This window comes from Eulemur rufifrons, chromosome 6 (assembly GCF_041146395.1).
Source record: "Eulemur rufifrons isolate Redbay chromosome 6, OSU_ERuf_1, whole genome shotgun sequence".
Lineage (NCBI taxonomy): Eukaryota > Metazoa > Chordata > Mammalia > Primates > Lemuridae > Eulemur > Eulemur rufifrons.
Genome location: NC_090988.1, coordinates 89506821 through 89524621, shown reverse-complemented (window position 1 = coordinate 89524621; position 17801 = coordinate 89506821). Strand labels below are relative to the sequence as shown.

General features: G+C 35.6%; 1 protein-coding gene and 1 non-coding gene across 3 annotated transcripts in view; both read left to right on the top strand.

Moving 5' to 3' along the window:
- CKAP5 (cytoskeleton associated protein 5) overlaps window positions 1–17801 on the top strand; it is a 96843-nt gene that overhangs the window by 29785 nt on the left and 49257 nt on the right. For both annotated transcript variants that reach the window (XM_069471302.1, XM_069471301.1), the window contains exons 2-9: window positions 848–941; window positions 3999–4192; window positions 5593–5799; window positions 8872–9043; window positions 9930–10062; window positions 10306–10406; window positions 12151–12264; window positions 16970–17074. In XM_069471302.1, the coding sequence (XP_069327403.1) occupies window positions 885–941; window positions 3999–4192; window positions 5593–5799; window positions 8872–9043; window positions 9930–10062; window positions 10306–10406; window positions 12151–12264; window positions 16970–17074 (1083 nt within the window). In that variant the 5' untranslated portion in view covers window positions 848–884. The remainder of the gene's footprint in view (window positions 1–847; window positions 942–3998; window positions 4193–5592; window positions 5800–8871; window positions 9044–9929; window positions 10063–10305; window positions 10407–12150; window positions 12265–16969; window positions 17075–17801) is intronic.
- LOC138385531 (U6 spliceosomal RNA) lies at window positions 8387–8493 on the top strand. Its single transcript, XR_011233764.1, has one exon. It is a non-coding gene; the product is annotated as a U6 spliceosomal RNA (small nuclear RNA).

Genomic DNA, 17801 nt, shown 5'->3' with positions numbered 1-17801 from the left:
AGGAATGTTGACTGTAAACTGTACCAAGTAAAAAATGATTTAAATATAAAGAATATTTATAAAGGAACAGTTCATTCAGGGACTTTATACTCATTTATATAAACATTGACTAGAGTCATATTTACCAGAATTAGGTAGGCAGATGGGTAGCATTAAGATTTTCCTACCCATATTGATTATTTTCTATAATTTTGGGTAAAAGTATGACTTTCTCTGCAAGTTTTTCTTCTCTTTTTTCTTTGTTTTCTTTTCTTAGACAGTGTCTCACTCTGTCACCCTGGCTAAAGTGCAGTGGCCTCATCATAGCTCACTGCAACCTCAAACTCCTGGGCTCAAGGGATCCTCCTGCCTCAGCCTCCTGAGTAGCTGGGACTACAGGCTCGTGCCACCATGTCCGGCTAATATTTTCTATATATTTTTTGTTGTCTGGCTAATTTCTTTCTATTTTTAGTAGAGACGGGGTCTCGCTCTTGCTCAGACTGGTCTCGAACTTCTGACCTCGAACGATCCTTGCCTTGGCCTCCCAGAGTGCTAGGATTACAGGCATGAGCCACCGCGCCCAGCCAGCTGTTCAGTTTTATTCTAGCTTCGTTATATATCTAAGAAGTTCTCATTTGGGAAAATACGTAAACATCATTTTTTTAGAAAACAAGTATCTGTCCCTGGATTTAGATTTTTTGATGGACTTTTTAAGTGGTCTGCTAATGGAATTAAGTGGGCATCTCGCCAAAGAATGGGCTTTTTACTTTTATTGGTACATGCATGATAAAATAATAATCTCAGAAAAGTTATTTTGTCTTAAGAAACTGCTTGATTGCTAAATAGGTATCTACTTTTATATGACCAGGAATTACTCTTAATTCTAAGAAAAAACTGGAAGCACGATGGGAGATGACAGTGAGTGGTTGAAACTGCCGATTGATCAGAAATGTGAACATAAGGTAAGATTTTTCTGGAATTCAAATTTCAGTGTCATTGGCTTGTTTTGTCAGCAGTTATCTTATCATCTTTCTTAGAAACACATGAAAACATTGGCAATTTCAAAAACACTGATGCCTTGTTAGATATATCTATTTTATCTCATTGAAAATAGGTTTCTCTAGCTTAGTTAAAAGATTTTTTGAATCTCTGGAAAGAACTCAAAGAAGAGTTATCAGTGAAGTGAAAAGTTAAGATGTATCTATAAAATGTTACTAACTAGCTAGTTTTATCATCTCCTACATACAGTACAATATAGTTTGGGTAGTTAAGTACTTAGCAATATTTTATTGTACAGAAATTCTTGTTTGGAAATATCTTCTGAATTTGACCTTAGAACTCCAGCATATTTTAGGTTCTCTGACCTATATAATCTATATTCCAATAGCTAACTTCAGAAGCTACCAATCTTTCTTTTTATTCTGGTTTATTTTATTTTAAACTAGCAAGAGATAATTTATCATACATAATTATTTAGTGGATATCTTTTCAAATTATCTGCTTCCCCCCCCCCCATTATACCTCTGGTTTCCTTCATTTTTAATCATTTTTAAAATAACAAATATCTACCATTTAGTAGATTTTAGAATTCCACTTCCTCTCTTGTAAGTTTATTCTACTTAAAGTTCTCAGGTTAACCGTTTTATGTTCTTGACAGCTCTTTTGTTTTGAATGTCACTATTCAAGATTTATGATTATTGATTGCTAAAAATACAGAATAGATATATTAACCCACACAGTTGTATACATACAGTTCTACTTACGTAGAGTAGAAATTTGGTCCCTATATCCTTCATCCTGTATAATAAATTAGCTGGGATTGAATGCCAGATCAATAATCAGTAGCATGTTATCTCTTCAAATAAGGTCAGATTAATAGATTAACATTTTTATTCTAATAATTAACATAGAAATTATTGGTATATAGTACATTAAATTGCAGCAAAACAAATTTTGGGGGGAATATTGGAACATTTAGAATCATAGCTATTTGTAATGCTTTTTTGTGATACTATATTTTCTCACTGAAAAGGGCAGACAAAATAGATAAATCCTAAAGGCTTTCTAATTTTTTAAGTGGTTAGTATATGCTAAGAGCCTTTCAATCTAGTGTGATTTGGTGTGATTTTTTTATTTAATTTTTTTTTTTTTTTTTTTTTTGAGACAGAGTCTTGCTCTTTTGCCTAGGCTAGAGTGCCATGGCGTCAGCCCAGCTCACAGCAACCTCAAATCCTGGGCTCAAGCAATCCTCCTGCCTCAGCCTCCCAAGGAGCTGGGATACCAGTGCATGCCACCACACCCAGCTAATTTTTTCTATTTTTAGTAGAGATGGGGGTCTCACCCTTGCTCAGGCTGGTCTTGAACTCCTGACCTCATGTGATCCTCCCACCTCAGCCTCCCAGAGTGCTAGGATTACAGGCATGAGCCACCGTGCCCGGCCTGTTACACTTAATGTTACAAAATGTATAGTGTCTTCTTCTTTAGTACTTAAAAGCATCCTATAGTGGGTTAGGCAGCCTTTTTTCCTCAGAATGAAAAGTTTTTTCAGTCAGCATAATACTTGCCCCAAATTATATTTTCATTTAAACATATATAAATTATTTCTTTTATTTTTCACTCATATGGTGATTCTTGAGCTCCTGGTCTCAAGCAGTTCTCTCACCTCAGCCTCCCAAGTAGCTGAAACTACAGGCGTGTGCTGTCACACCCAGCTGACTTTTTTTTTTAATTTTCTTAGAGATAGACAGGATCTCACTATGTTGCCCAGGCTGGTCTCAAACTCCTAGCCTCAAGTGATCTTCCTGCCTCAGCCTCCTGAGTTGTTTGGGATTATTAGGCATGAGCCACCATGCCTAGCCTTCTCTTTCTTTGATCTGACAAAGTGTTGAGGACAAATATGTAATTCTCTACTGGTGCCAAACACAATAAATGCAAATTTGATCATCTCACAAACTAACATCTCACTTAAAGTCCCCCTAATCATCTCACTGCTTTTCCCATTGCTCTTAGAATAAGGAGCAGAATCTTTCATTTGGCTTTCACAGTCCTGCGTGGTCTGCCCCTTTCCAACCCTCTCCAGTTCATTTTGTATCATGTTCCCCCTCTCTTTATAGGAATGGGAAATACCATATTCCCTACTAATACAGGGCCTTGGAATATATTGTTTCTTCTCCTACCTAGAATGTTCTTTCTTTCCTTTTGCCACTCTTTCCTGATTAGTTCATATTTATCTTTTAGAGTTCAGCTCAGTTACTTTCTATAGTACACACTTTCACTGTACCAAGTTTCTTCTCCTTTGCAGCACTTAATGCTTTGTTAATTTTAAATTTATTTGTATGATTGATTAATATCTTTCTCTCCTGGAATGTAAGCTCCACAAGGACCAAGGCTGTTGAATAATGAAAAAAGAATACCTCAGTAAAGGTGTCTAAAATCTATCTACTAGTTAAAATTAGTAAGTTTTTAGCCAGGTGTGGTGGCTTGTGCCTGTAGTCCCAGCTAGTTGGGAGACTGAGGCAAGAGGATTGCTTGAACCCAGGAGTGCAAGTTCAGCCTGAGCACTATAGCAAGACCCTGTCTCTTAATAAAAAATTAATGTTACTGATTAAAGATATATAGTATAGTAGAAAGCTGTCTAATGATTACACAAATACAACCGAAAAACAGCATATACTTTGGAGATTGGGCAGTTTCACCAGAGTGAGTTCTCATATTTGAGCTGTCATATCTTTAATGCCATACTATAAAGAAGTAATAACTAATACTTGGATACAAAGTGAGATGCATTTATAATGGTCTGTTAAGAATTTTAGGTGGCCTTAGCAGAAGATCATAAATATTAAACATTGATAAGAAGTTTACTAGCTAGTCTTTTTTGAAAACTGTCTGAATTTCTTAAACTCCTTTTTTGTTTCCAATCATGGGGTCCTTTATTTAAATTACCTGGGTATTCATTTTTACTCCCCCCCCAAAATTAAAAGTAGATGGTAATATCATTAAATTTATTACTTTTCTTTTAGCTGTGGAAAGCAAGGTTAAATGGGTATGAAGAGGCCCTGAAGATCTTCCAGAAAATAAAGGATGAAAAGAGCCCAGAATGGTCCAAATTTTTAGGATTGATCAAAAAATTTGTCACTGATTCTAATGCAGTGGTTCAATTGAAAGGATTAGAAGCTGCACTTGTTTATGTTGAGAATGCGCATGTAGCAGGAAAGTAAGTAGTTTCTTTCCAATTATTCTGGGAAAAACCCCTGTCTGGTGCTACATGGATTATGTATCTTTGTAGATCACTGTCCTTAGTTATTAGCAGTTTTAGAATATATTAATTTTCTTATTTTTATAATTCCTTGATACTTGTTTTTCATTCAGTTTTGATCTGTTCTCAGAAGTCTAAATGTTACATGAGCTCTCTAAAGAGAAGTAAATTAGAAATCACATCTTCAGGTTTTTACTGTAAGGTTTGATGAGCAAGTGGTTTTCCTTTTAAGCTTTTTGTACGTGAATTATTCTGAACTAAAAGGAAAAGTCTTTAGTAACTTCTAAAAGAAACTGAGAGGTTGCCAATAAAGGAATTACTAGAGTTTCACTGAAGATATTTGGGCATTACAAAAAACTAAATTTTTTACAAGGGCTCTCAGCAAGGGATCTTTACAAGGATCTTAGAGTCACATCTTTCTCCCTGTGGTCATTAGGCATTTTTATCTCCTAGGGGAGGTAATGCTAACTAAACAACCTTTGTGACTCCCATTCTGTTTGATTTGATCTATGGATGACAGAGGTTTCTAGCCACCCCACTCTCCCATATCTCATAGACCTGATTTTTCTAACCATCTTTTATGTCATTGAAAAGAACCCTCTGTACCGCCCCCCCCCAAAAAAAGTTGAGAACCTTGACTTAATTGCACAAGAAATATGCTTACTTCAAAGATTATACCAATAAAGGTAATCATTAATGTGACAGTTTGGTTAACCAGCATCACTGGATTTCCTTTGCCATTAGTGAAACCATTGCTTTTTTATTTCATTTTTCTTCTGATACCAGAAACTTTTTTGACAAATTCTGCGTATAATCCCAATGCAGTCAGTTCTACTAGTTCCCAGTAAGTACAGGTTTTATTTAATTTAAAAGAGACTCAAAGCAATAAATTTACTATAAAGTCTTTCCAAGGAGTCAAGAGCAGTCATTTGTTATTAAAGGTATATATCTGTTCCCTCTGTGAAGCAATTCTCTTGTCCTAAGAAGTATTTAAAATGACTTGAAAAAAAATTTATTTGAAGCAAGCGTTCTGTAATCTTACTTTTGTAAAATATATTTGTATACCCATATTTGCACGTGCGTGTGTACACATATATACACACATGCTTAGAGAAAGGTCTGGAAGGATGAATATCAAAAAGTTGAAAGTTTTCTGTGGGTGGTATGTCTGGTGTGACATGTCTTAAACTTTCATGGTTTGGGTAGTGTTTTTAATGTTTGTGAATATAAAAAAAATTAAAGACTCATTTACTGTATTTCTAAGCATTCATAAAGGTATTTGTACATCCCCTTTCCATGACCTTTTCCCAACTCTTTCCACTAAAGTGTGGCTTTTTCCTTTATAATACATATTACAGAACCACAGGCGAAGTTGTGTCAGGTGTTGTAAGTAAAGTGTTCAACCAACCTAAAGCCAAAGCCAAGGAGCTAGGCATAGAGATTTGTCTCATGTACATAGAGATTGAGAAAGGAGAGGCTGTGCAAGAAGAACTCCTGAAAGGCCTGGACAATAAAAACCCCAAGATCGTAGTAGCCTGTATAGAGACACTGAGGAAAGCCTTAAGGTAAGACTTTCTTTTTGCTTTAGTTCTTTTAACTAGAGTATCTCAATTAAGTTTGGATTCCTGATTTAAACAGAAATGGAAACTGCTGAATTTGACTTGGCATGCCACAACAACAAAGAAAGTGACCTGGAAAAGGAGAGTCCTTCCTCAAGTGTGGCACCTCATATTGAGTAATTTTAGCCTTCAAGTGTGTTGTTTAGTTATTTTATCTAAATCCCTTCCTAATGAAGATGAGCAGAGAATATTTCTGATTTGTTCTCAGAGTAAGAATTGGCCTTTGGGTAGAAAAGCACTCCTCAGAGTACGTAAGCGGCTTTTTTTTTTTTTTTTTTGTTATCCTCAAGTATGGACTTAAATTCTTTGAAATATTGGCTAAAGACAGTTTACTGGCTAAAGCAAAGCTTTATTTAGGTGCCTTTTTAGTAAAGTAGAAGCAAATGTTATATGCCTTTAAAACAGAAGCATAGCAACAGCAAATAGAAAATAACTTTTACTCTTATGTAATAAGTTATTTTCAACCCTAGAATTTCTTGTTGTTTGGCAATGAAATTTTTCATGAATGGAATCTGTTTCAGGAACAAGTGGCTGTAATTTGCTGTGGAAATCTAAATTAGACAAATCACTAGTTTGTTCAGATTTGGCAATCCTTCTAATCTGATATCCTGTTCCCAATACTATCCACATGAGATACTTCAGAAAGCAGCTATAGTGAGATCCTAATGGAGTGAAGATCATCCCAAATCAACTCTCTTATGATTTTGTATTTGACCTATATCTTGAAAAAAAATATTTCCTTTGGTGTTTATTTTATGTGAAAGTATAAAAACTCTTGAACTGTCTTTGATTTATAAGTCTTTTATATTGTCTTTTGCTTTAATAATGTTCTTTTGTAAAATTTGACTTTCACTTAGATTATTGTGTGATCAATTTTTCCCTTGTTTCTAGCCTATTATGGGCACATGTTTTTGTGAGTGGTAAATAGTATGTTCATTCTTTCATCTTAGAAATTTAGTGAATTCACTTAGTTATCAGAACTGTGCTTGTAGTAATGTCTTAATAAAAGTATATATTGTACTATAATCTTTTACCTTTAAATTAGAATTTTCTAGTGTGGAATGCTATAAAACTCTGGTTATTTCATTTTTAAGCTAACTGGGAGAATAAGAGTAGGAGAACAAACAAATTAGGTATATCTTTTTGTGTTTTCCTTATAAATGTTGTTATTTAGGCCTGGTGCGGTGGCTCATGTCTGTAATCCTAGCACTCTGGGAGGCCAACGTGGGAGGATTGCTTCAGGCCAGGAGTTCCAAATCAGCCAGAGCAAGAGCAAGACCTCATCTCGACAAAAAATAGGAAAAATTAGCTATCCCAGCTACTCAGGAGGTTGAGGCAGGAGAATTGCTTGAGCCTAGGAGTTTGAGGTTGCATTGAGCTGTGATGACGCCACTGCACTCTAGCTGGGGCTAGGGGGAAAAAAAAAGAAAAAATTGTTATTTAGTCCCATCCCTATGTGGTTCTTTATTTGTCCTAAAGCATTTCACAATCTATAGTGGAACTAGTTAGCTCTCTGGGACCCTCAACTGCTCTATCCTAGGTTCCAGAGCCTCCTAAAGCTTTGTTAGTGATAGCTTTGGGTGACCAGAAATATTCTGTGGCACCTAAAACAGGCTTCTAGAAACTTTTTGTCTTTTCTATAGTAATGTTTAGTATCAAAATTAGGTTTGTTTAATTAAGGTGTCTATTTTCCATGTGGACTTGCTTCATCTGTTTTTTTTTCTTAAAGAAGGAGGTGCCAAGATAGAGAAATGAAAAAGAATCAGATGAAACAGTAGTAATGTAAAGGAAGATTTAAGAGATCACAAAAGTTAGGTTCTTCAGGCACCATGTTAAATGTCCTTAAAGCAAAATAGTTTATTATCACTATAATTTCTTATTTTTCCTTTAGTTTTAAAGGTTAGCTAAGTTAAAAATGTTCTTTTCTAATAATATAAAGAGCATTTAAAAGGAAATCTTAGAGATCATATAGTTTATTTTCATACCATGTTATCTATAATTAAACTATATCACATTGCCAGGTGTCTTATTAAAAATCCCTTTCTAGAGAAAGTATTTTCATAGTCTCCTTTAATCTGTTGGAGTATGTCAGTAGCTATTACTGAATAATTTTGTTGCATCTGTGCACATGAGATAAATTTGTGCATGTTAGATGATAGGTAAACAATGTATTTGGGTTCTGTTTACACAGAATTTCAGCATTCTTTAATAACTAAATCCTTCCTTCTCCAGAGTTGATATTCTGAAATGTTAGTAGCAATATCAGACAGCTAAAATTGGCCATTTGGGAACTTAAAAATATAATGTGACAGATATATAAGGTTAAATATGCTAGCTTTTTAAAAGAAGTCAGAATACAACTATTTTCCCCAAGGAAAACTGAAACAAATTGAGATTTAAGTTGCTCGGAGTTACAGTGTGATAGCTACAAAGTTGGGAATGAAACTTACACTGTCAGGATTTCTGATCTAGCCAGTTGATTGAATTACTTTAATTATAGGAACTGTTAAGAGTTTATTAAGAGTAGATTTCAGTGCTCGCTTCGGCAGCACATATACTAAAATTGGAACGATACAGAGAAGGTTAGCATGGCCCCTGCGCAAGGATGACACGATTAAAAGAAATTAAAAAAAAAAAAAAAAAAAGAGATTTCACTCATCTAAATATTTAAAAATAATTTGTTTACGTTTTTAAGCTTATATTTTATATATATATTTTTAAGACATTATATGTGTTGGTCCTATATGGATTTGAATTATTTCTAGTCTGGTTACCTAGAAAGTTAGTTTTAAAATGGTAATATTATTTTGGGCCCTCGACATTAAATAATATTCTTTGAAGAATGACACCTAAATATGTATGTGGTTATGAGTTCCTTTGCTGCCTTAAAAAAACTCAATTTATGTAATTCTTTTAATATATAGGTACGGCACAATGTTTGAATGAATGAATGAAAGCTAATGCTATACCCAAGCACATTGCTTATTGACAATTTTTCCTCCAATTTTTTACTTCTAGTGAATTTGGTTCCAAAATCATCTTGCTTAAGCCAATTATCAAAGTGTTGCCAAAGCTCTTTGAGTCTCGAGAGAAAGCTATTCGAGATGAAGCCAAACTAATTGCTGTGGAGATTTACAGATGGATTCGGGATGCTCTGAGACCCCCATTACAAAATATAAACTCTGTCCAGGTGAGGCATAAAGTTTTCTGGGTGCTTTTACATAAGGTTAATATGAAAATATTTTGTTCCTGTCGTTGATATTCTGTCCTTACACATAATTATTTTTCATTCTTAATTTTGAAATCAGTTGATTTTTCTGAGCATAGTTAACTTCGTCTGCTGTTACTTTGTCCTTCAAATTAAATACTATGCATTCAATGATTCTAGTGTGCTATGTTAAACTATAGCAGTTTAAAAACCTCTTTATTATAATTGTAATGGGTGGCAAGATTTACTATCTGTTTGGACGAAATGCATTCTATATGGCTTTCATCACAATTGATTTTGGAGTTACAATTGGTTTTCAAATGTTGCAACTATATCTGAATTCACAAACTAATGAGTGTCTTAAAAAGTGGGTTTTATTCTTCTTTCTTAGTACTTAGAAATACATCTTCTGTATAGTAAATATGAGTCTGTTTGACGTATGCTACAAAATATACACAATTTAAATTTATCTTGTTTGCTCTGTTAGAGCCACATAAATAAGAAATTGGGTCCTGATATGTTAGTAAATATAAGTATTAAGAATGTTCTCTAGGGAAGTTAAGGCAGGAGGATCGCTTAAGCCCAGGAATTGGAGACCAGCCTGGGCAATAGCAAGACCCCATCTCTACAAAACATTTAAATTAGCCGGGTGTGGTGGTGCGTGCCTGTAGTCCCAGCTACTCAGGAGGCTGGGGTAGGAGGATCGCTTGAGCCCAGAGTTTGAGGCGGTAGTGCACTATGATTGCGCCACTGCTCTCCAGCCTGGGTGACGGAGCGAGACCCTATATCAAAAAGAAAAAGAAAAAACAATTGTTCTCTAATGGTGGAAAGGTAGATATGTTTTAAAAATATTTTATGATGTTTGCAGTTGAAAGAACTAGAAGAAGAATGGGTCAGACTGCCAACAGGTGCTCCTAAACCTAGCCGGTTTCTTCGTTCCCAACAAGAACTAGAAGCTAAATTGGAACAGCAACAGTCTGCTGGTGGAGATGCTGAGGGAGGTAAGCCAATTTTATACACTGGTTTTTGTAAAAACTAGCAAGAACTGGTGCTGCCACAAGAATTTGTGTTCACTAGGCATATTTTGTAGGACTGCCTTTAATAAACTAAGTTGCATGTAGTATTAATAACTCTGATCCCTTCTCTATTAAGATTTCATCAGGGTTGTGAAAGGACTGATAACTATTTGATCAGTAAAACCATTCCGTTTGTTTTTAAGGTTTGTTTTATTTTTCTCCTTGAAGGTGGTGATGATGGTGATGAGGTGCCGCAGATAGATGCTTATGAGCTTTTGGAAGCAGTAGAAATTCTTTCCAAACTTCCCAAAGACTTTTATGACAAAATTGTAAGTAATAGTTACACTTCTTTCATTTATTTCTTTTTAACTAATTACTTGAAAAGAATTAGAGAATGCTCTGCTGAGCCCTTGCTTGGTGCTTTCCCTTCCCCCCATATCTTCCCTAGTAGAGTGAACTAGTTGCTTCTTCCTCTTTGTTCCCCTACTACTTCATACGTACATGTATTATAGCACATTTTTAAACATGTTTTGCCCAAAAACCAGAACATTATTGTTGACTGACTTTTCCTCATTTTCTCTCAGGTTTTACCTTTAAATATGTATCAAATTCATCCCCTTTTCTCTATCCCCACTGCCACTACTTTGTCCCAAGTTTTCTTGATCTTAGCACTGTTGACATTTTTGGTCAGATAATTCTTTGTTTTGGCTGGACTGTCCTGTGCTTTGTAGGATATTTAGCTGCATCTCTAGCTTTTACCTGCGAGGTGTCAATACCATCCCCCTGAGTCATAACAATCAAAAATGTCTTCAGATACTGCCAAATGTTCCCTAGGAGACAAAATTGTCCCTTGTTGAGAAACATCATCTCTTGCCTTACATACTGCAGTGGTCTTCTTACAAGACTCCCTGTCTCTGCTGTTGAATCCTTCCCATCATTCTTCACAATGTAATTAGAGGTGTTATTTTTGAAAATGTAAATCTTCCCATATTAAAACTTGAATAAAGCGTTCAGTGGCTTCCATGGATCTTAAGATAATGTCTAGAATCATTCTGTGACCATTGAGGCCTCTGTGGTACCTTTGGGGCCCCCACTTACCTTCCAGCCACATCTTTAATTGCTGTCTCTCCATACTCCAGTCATACTGGACTTCTCCCAGTAATAAATGCGCCACAATTTTTTTAAAATGGTAGGCCTTAACATATGCTGTTCTTTCTGCTTATAACATTTTCTCCTGCCATTCATCTAGTAATACCTCTTCATCCTCCAGATCTTACTTAAGTGTCACTTTTTAGGGGAGATCCTATTTTACTGCCTAAACTGAGTTAAGTCCTCTTGCTTCATTACCAAAGCGTCTTGTACTTATCCTTTCATGGTGGTCACGTTAGTTTTTTATTGAAGATCTTCCTAGCTCTGCTATCAGCAACTTGAGTGTCCTGTTAACTTCTGATTAACAAATAAATATTTGATAAATTGAATTGAACTATAATCTCCAGGGTGGTGAGTTTCTTGTCTTCTTTGTATCCCCAGTTTTTTCAAATAGTGGTTATTCAAATTGTTGAATGATTGATCTCTAGCGAGGCATATTTTACTTTATGGCCATAAAGCAAAGGGATTAGCATTATACCCACAATTTGGAAAACTAACCTCCAAGATTAGAACAATTTGGGTTGTTGGTTATCTGATTGTTTTATTCTGGTCTTTTTAATGTTGTCAGTGTAGAGATTCCTCTCCTGTAATTATGCCAATGTGAGATGGGCAAGAAATGCTTTCTCTCAGTGTTTTCTGTTTAATACCTGTTTACTAATATTTGCCTAGAAAATGAGAATGAAAAGTCTATGGCATTCTGTTTACTTTTACTGAAATCTTATGAAAATACTTTTTATATATGAACAAAAACTTAAAAATGTTCTGACTGCACAGCTTTATAATTTTGTTTTTTAATTAACTTCAAAAAATTTGTGAAAGCAAACAAAAAATTATAGATGTTTGAATTAGTAGAATGCAAGAAATAGACTTTTACTCTGCTCTTTTATATTCTGTTTTACAAATGACTCATATTTTGTCTTGTAGGAGGCAAAAAAATGGCAAGAGAGAAAAGAGGCTCTGGAGGCTGTAGAAGTACTAGTGAAAAATCCCAAACTGGAAGCTGGTGATTATGCAGATTTAGTAAAAGCACTAAAAAAGGTAAATACAAGGACTTTCAACATTGATATTGGAACAACAGACTAGGATGTTGAATTTTTCATCAGTCATTTTTTTTATTATAAATACTTTACTATTTAAGGAATGCTATTGATGGTATTTGAATTACAGGCATACAATGTTAAAGGATTATTTAAAATTATTGTCCTAGGTTAGTTTGGTTTTCAATCTTTATCACTTTGACCTTAAGTATGCTATTGGATGACTTCTGTAAACCTCAAGAAAAAGAGGGCCTTGCTGATCTAGAACCAAATGTTCCAGTTTTATAATTCTGTAGACTGTGGATTTCCAAGAGATCTAGGGTAGCAGTAGAAACTTCTTTCCCTTTTCATATGCTGAGGTGGGGGAAAATCAATCAAAAAGACACAAACAAGTAAAAAGAAACTTAGTTTTGTGGCTAAAATATTTAAAGCAATGAAAAGTTAACTGCAAGGCCGGGCGTGGTGGCTCACGCCTGTAATTCTAGCACTCTGGGAGGCTGAGGCAGGAGGATCACTCGAGGTCAGGAGTTCGAGACCAGCCTGAGCAAGAGCCAGACCCCGTCTCTACTAAAAATAGAAAGAAATTATCTGGCCAACTAAAAATCTGTATAGGAAAAATTAGCCGGGCATGGTGGCGCATGCCTGTGGTCCCAGCTACTCGGGAGGCCGAGGCAGTAGGATTGCTTGAGCCCAGGAGTTTGAGGTTGCTGTGAGCTAGGCTGATGCCACGGCACTCTAGCCTGGGCAACAGAGCGAGACTCTGTCTCCAAAAAAATAAAAAAATTAAAAAAAGAAAAGTTAACTGCAGTTATAAAAATTAGAAACATGACTTTTTTCTACTTGATTTTAGTCATGTACACATAATACATAAACTTCATATTATGTTGACTTCATAGAGACATATCAAAAATGGGGAAATGGAAGAAAGAATGAGATTGAAAAATAGGATACAGACTTACCCTTTTTCTTTCCATAATAGTCCTTTTCTTTGTGTTGTCTAAATCAAGTAATCTCATTAATTTCCCAGTTTTTTCCTTTAATGCAAATAGTAAAGAAGTATTCATTTTGAAATTCCTTATGGTATTCCTGAAATTATTTGTTAAAGTGTCTTCTTTTTCATTATCACCTGACATAGCTAATTCTGTGGGCTTTCCTCTCACAGATTATTATACTACTTTCTCCTGCTCACCCCATAGCTTTTTTGTTTTTTTTTTTTTGAGACAGAGTCTCGCTCTTTTGCCCTGGCTAGCATGCCGTGGCGTCAGCCTAGCTCACAGCAACCTCAAACTCCTGGGCTTAAGCGATCCTACTGCCTCAGCCTCCCGAGTAGCTGGGACCACAGGCATGCGCCACCATGCCCAGCTAATTTTTTCTATATATCTTTAGTTGTCCAGATAATTTCTTTCTATTTTTTTAGTAGAGACGGGGTCTTGATCTTGCTCAAGATCTGATCTCCAATTCCTGAGCTCAAACAATCTGCTCGCTTCAGCCTCTCAGAGTGCTAGGATTACAGGCGTGAGCCACCGCGCCTGGCCCACTCCATAGCTTTTTGACTTTGTCAGCTGCCTATGGTTATTTATTGATAACTATATTTTCTTTTTTTTTTTTTTGTTTGTTTTTTTGAGACAGAGTCTTCCTCTGTCACCCCAGCTAAAGTGCAATGGCGTCATCATAACTTACTGCAACCTTAAACTCCTGGGCTCAAGGAGATCCTCCTGCCTCAGCTTCCTGAGTAGCTGGTACTACAGGCACACGCCACTATGCCTAGCTAATTTTTCTATTGTTTGTAGAGACATGGTCTCACTCTTACTCAGTCTGGTTTTGAACTCCTGCAAGTGATCCTCTCACCTCGGCCTCCCAGAGTGTTAGGATTACAAGTGTGAGCCACTGCTCCCAGCCTGATATATATATATGTATTTTAATCTTTAGATTAAGACTTGAATTTTCAAGGCATTTTATTATGTCATCTCCAGACTTTCTATATGGTACATTCACCTTTTTTCGCTTGTTCTTTCTACTTTTTTCTCCCTTAATTATTGCTTTTATTCATCCATAGTTTTCTGAACACAATAATTCATGAGTTTCATTAATTTTTTTTCCCTTTGTCAACAGTGTTTTTGTTTTGATTACTGCTAACTAAGGGCTTACAGTACTATTTAAAAGTAAATACTAAATTGATAATTACTGAAAAGCACACTGCATTTTAACATCATAGGCTCCAATTTATAAGAAAAGTGCTAGCACTTTATTTTTTTAAGAGACAGGCTGGAATACAGTGGTGTGATCATAACTCACTGCAGCCTTGAACTTCCTCCCATGTTGGCCTCCCAAAGTGCTGGGGTTACAGTTGTAAACCACTGCACCCTGTCAGCACTTTTAATTATACAAGATTTCCCATTGTTTAGATTAAAATGAGATTATGACAGTTCCCTGGTCTAAAACAAGTCACTAAAATGACAGAAGTCACTGAGTTTTTCTCATCTCTAGAATGGAGTCCCCCCCCACATATACTTTTTTTCTTAAAAATAAACACTTCTCCCCCTTTCCCACTCCCATTTCCCAGTTAAGAATAACTTGTTTATGGAATATGTAACAATTGAGTGTGACAGGCAGATACTGTATTAGGGTACCTGGTCCATTACTCACCTATAAATGCATTTAATCCTTTATAATCTTGAAATATTAATAGATTCACGGTATCTTCTTCAATATTATATATTAAGATCATGAGTGTCTAGAGTCTAGCTCCCACTGGTTACTGCTCTAATAGTGGATAGGGAGAACTATTCTCCTAAGAAAAGAATAGAACGATAGTTTTAAATTGGGTCAGTATAACAAAATCACTCTTTGAGCTATATGAAAATACTGATGTCCATATCTCATCCCAGATTCATTGAACTAGAATTTCTTGGAATAGGATCTGACATGTTTTTCATCACCATTTCTAGAATATATATTTAGATACTAAATATAAAGTCTAGCATCTAAATCATACCTGAGAGGTTTTTGGTAATGAAAAATAATCAGAACATTTATAAATGCCAATAGAGAGTTCAATACAAAACTGAGCGGAAAATTTTTTTCCTGTAGACTTATAGTAATCAAAGATTTAACAAAATGTTTATTAGGACTCTGATCTCATCTTCTCCTAAAAAAGATGGATGTGCCATACCATGAGTTTACAGGGAGAACATACTTTAGTGTAAAGGGAGCAAAAGTTTTAGAGTGAAAACAGAACTGGGTTTGAATCACAGCACTACTATTTGCTAGGTATGTGACCTTGAGCAAGTTAATCTCTAAATTTTTGAAATCTACAAAGTGAGATAATAATAGTACCTACCTTATGGGCTTTGGTTGAAAATTAAAAAGGGTTACAAAGCACTTACAAAATTGTGGTATCTAATTGGGTGGGTTTTTTTTTCCTCCCCAAGGCAGGGTTTTGCTCTGTTGCCCAGGCTAGAGTGCAGTGGTGTTATCATAGCTCACTGCAACCTCCATCTCTTGGGCTCAAGCGATCCTCCTTCCTTAGCCTCCCATGTAGCTGGGACTACGGGTACATGCCACCATGCCCGGCTAATTTTTCTATTTTTTGGTAGAGATGGGGTCTCGCTCTTGCTCAGGTCTCTAACTCCTGACCTCAAGCAATCCTCCCAGAGTGTTAGGATTACAGGTGTGAGCCACTGCCCCCGGCCCTAAATTTTTTTAAATAAATGTTAGTCTCTTAATCCTTACTCCTCAGCATTTCAGAGGAGTACATATGTACTAGAACTTCTTTGCATGCTATGCATTAGAGGTTGTTTAATGCAAAGAATCTAGAATAAAGCATTCTACTTACGGAATACCACATCTTAGGGACTAGATAAAATTTTCAGTAGAATGGAGGCATTACTTCTACTGGGAAAAGATTGGAAAAATAAGAGTTTGGGGGCACTTATAAGTAAAGCAGCTTTTTAACACCAACTCACTTGGGCAGTAAAACAGTAAAATCTCACCCAGAAGGAACCCAGTCACAGTCACTGTCTTGCTGAATTGATACACATTCAGGGACTTGCCCGTAAGTTTAGATAAGTGCTGGGTTTTGTGGGGTGTAGCTTAGGAGGGTGGTAGTATAAACAATGCTGAAGGAGAATCTACTAAGTGACTCTAAACACAAGCTTGATGATCATTAGGTGACTAAAATGGCAGCTTCAAGGCCAGAAGCTCCCTTAGAGGAATGGTTGCAGTGGCATTCACGATTTAGGGTCCCCATGGTATTCCTGAAGGTATCTGTAGCCATTTCTACTTGTGCTCCTTGGGTAAAATAGTAGAGCTGCTGCCTTGTGGTGTCTATCAGAAATACACTTTCCTTTAGTTTTTCCTGTCCTAAAGCAAAGTCACCAGACCTCCAGCTTCTCTGCCATTATCAGAGTCACCTCCGGCACAGATGAGGAATGCTGACAGGCCAGACTGCCGGTACTGGATAGTAGGCAATTTAAAATTATAGTTTTATATATATTTTATTGGTAAAATTTTAAGATAGGAGACTAAACATAATGAGAGAAGCTCCCAAATTTAATATTATCAAAGAAGAATTTTTCCTCTTTTGTAGGAAAAAAAATTGGTCACCATTAGTAAAATAGCTTTCAGAGTTCTTTTGAGAATAAATTTTCAATACCCTTCTTCAGGGCTGTGACTATTTTGTTTTCTTTGTTTTCCCCCCTTTTTAGGTTGTTGGAAAAGACACCAATGTCATGTTGGTGGCTTTGGCAGCAAAATGTCTTACTGGCCTGGCTGTTGGGCTAAGGAAGAAATTTGGACAATATGCAGGACATGTAAGTAACATTCCTTTTCAGATACAAATCAACAAAATTATCAAAAATAGCAGACTTGGTTTGCTTTATGCTTTAAAAGAACTCTTTAGCATACATCTTTACAAAATGTGCAAAGTAAGTTTCCTGCTAAATTTTATCAATAGTCAGCATAGATCCTTACAGACTTCAATAGAGGTGTCAGTTTCAACTAAATTTATAAGCCTTATGTAGAGAGTCAGGCACTTGGCCTAAAGTACTTAGTTGTCGATTTATTTGCTTATTACTTATTTACTTTGTATCTTGCTTTGTTCTTACAACATTTTATACAGTATAACAAGATGAAATAAAACTCATAAAGACCAGGACCAGAATGAAAATTAGAGTAGGAAAGGCAATATAAAACTATAAAGTTAATATATAAAATATGTTTTAATAGTGTCTTCCTATTTAATATATAATTTATTTACTAATATATACTATATAACTTACCAGTATACTTGAGACATTTTATTTAATGTGTAGGTTACACTGTTAGTGATATCTCAGTTTAATTTGTGCTAAGAAAATCTGACTAGAGATATTTATTGAATATACTATTTGCTTTGTATAAGTTTGGTAACAATCACATTTGGTAATAGTTTTAATTAACTGAGATGTTTTCTTTAACTGAAGCATCTGTCAATTGGCCTCAAAATCTAGTCTGAATTACTTAGAATGGTTTAGCATCCTAAAAAATTTACCCTATTTA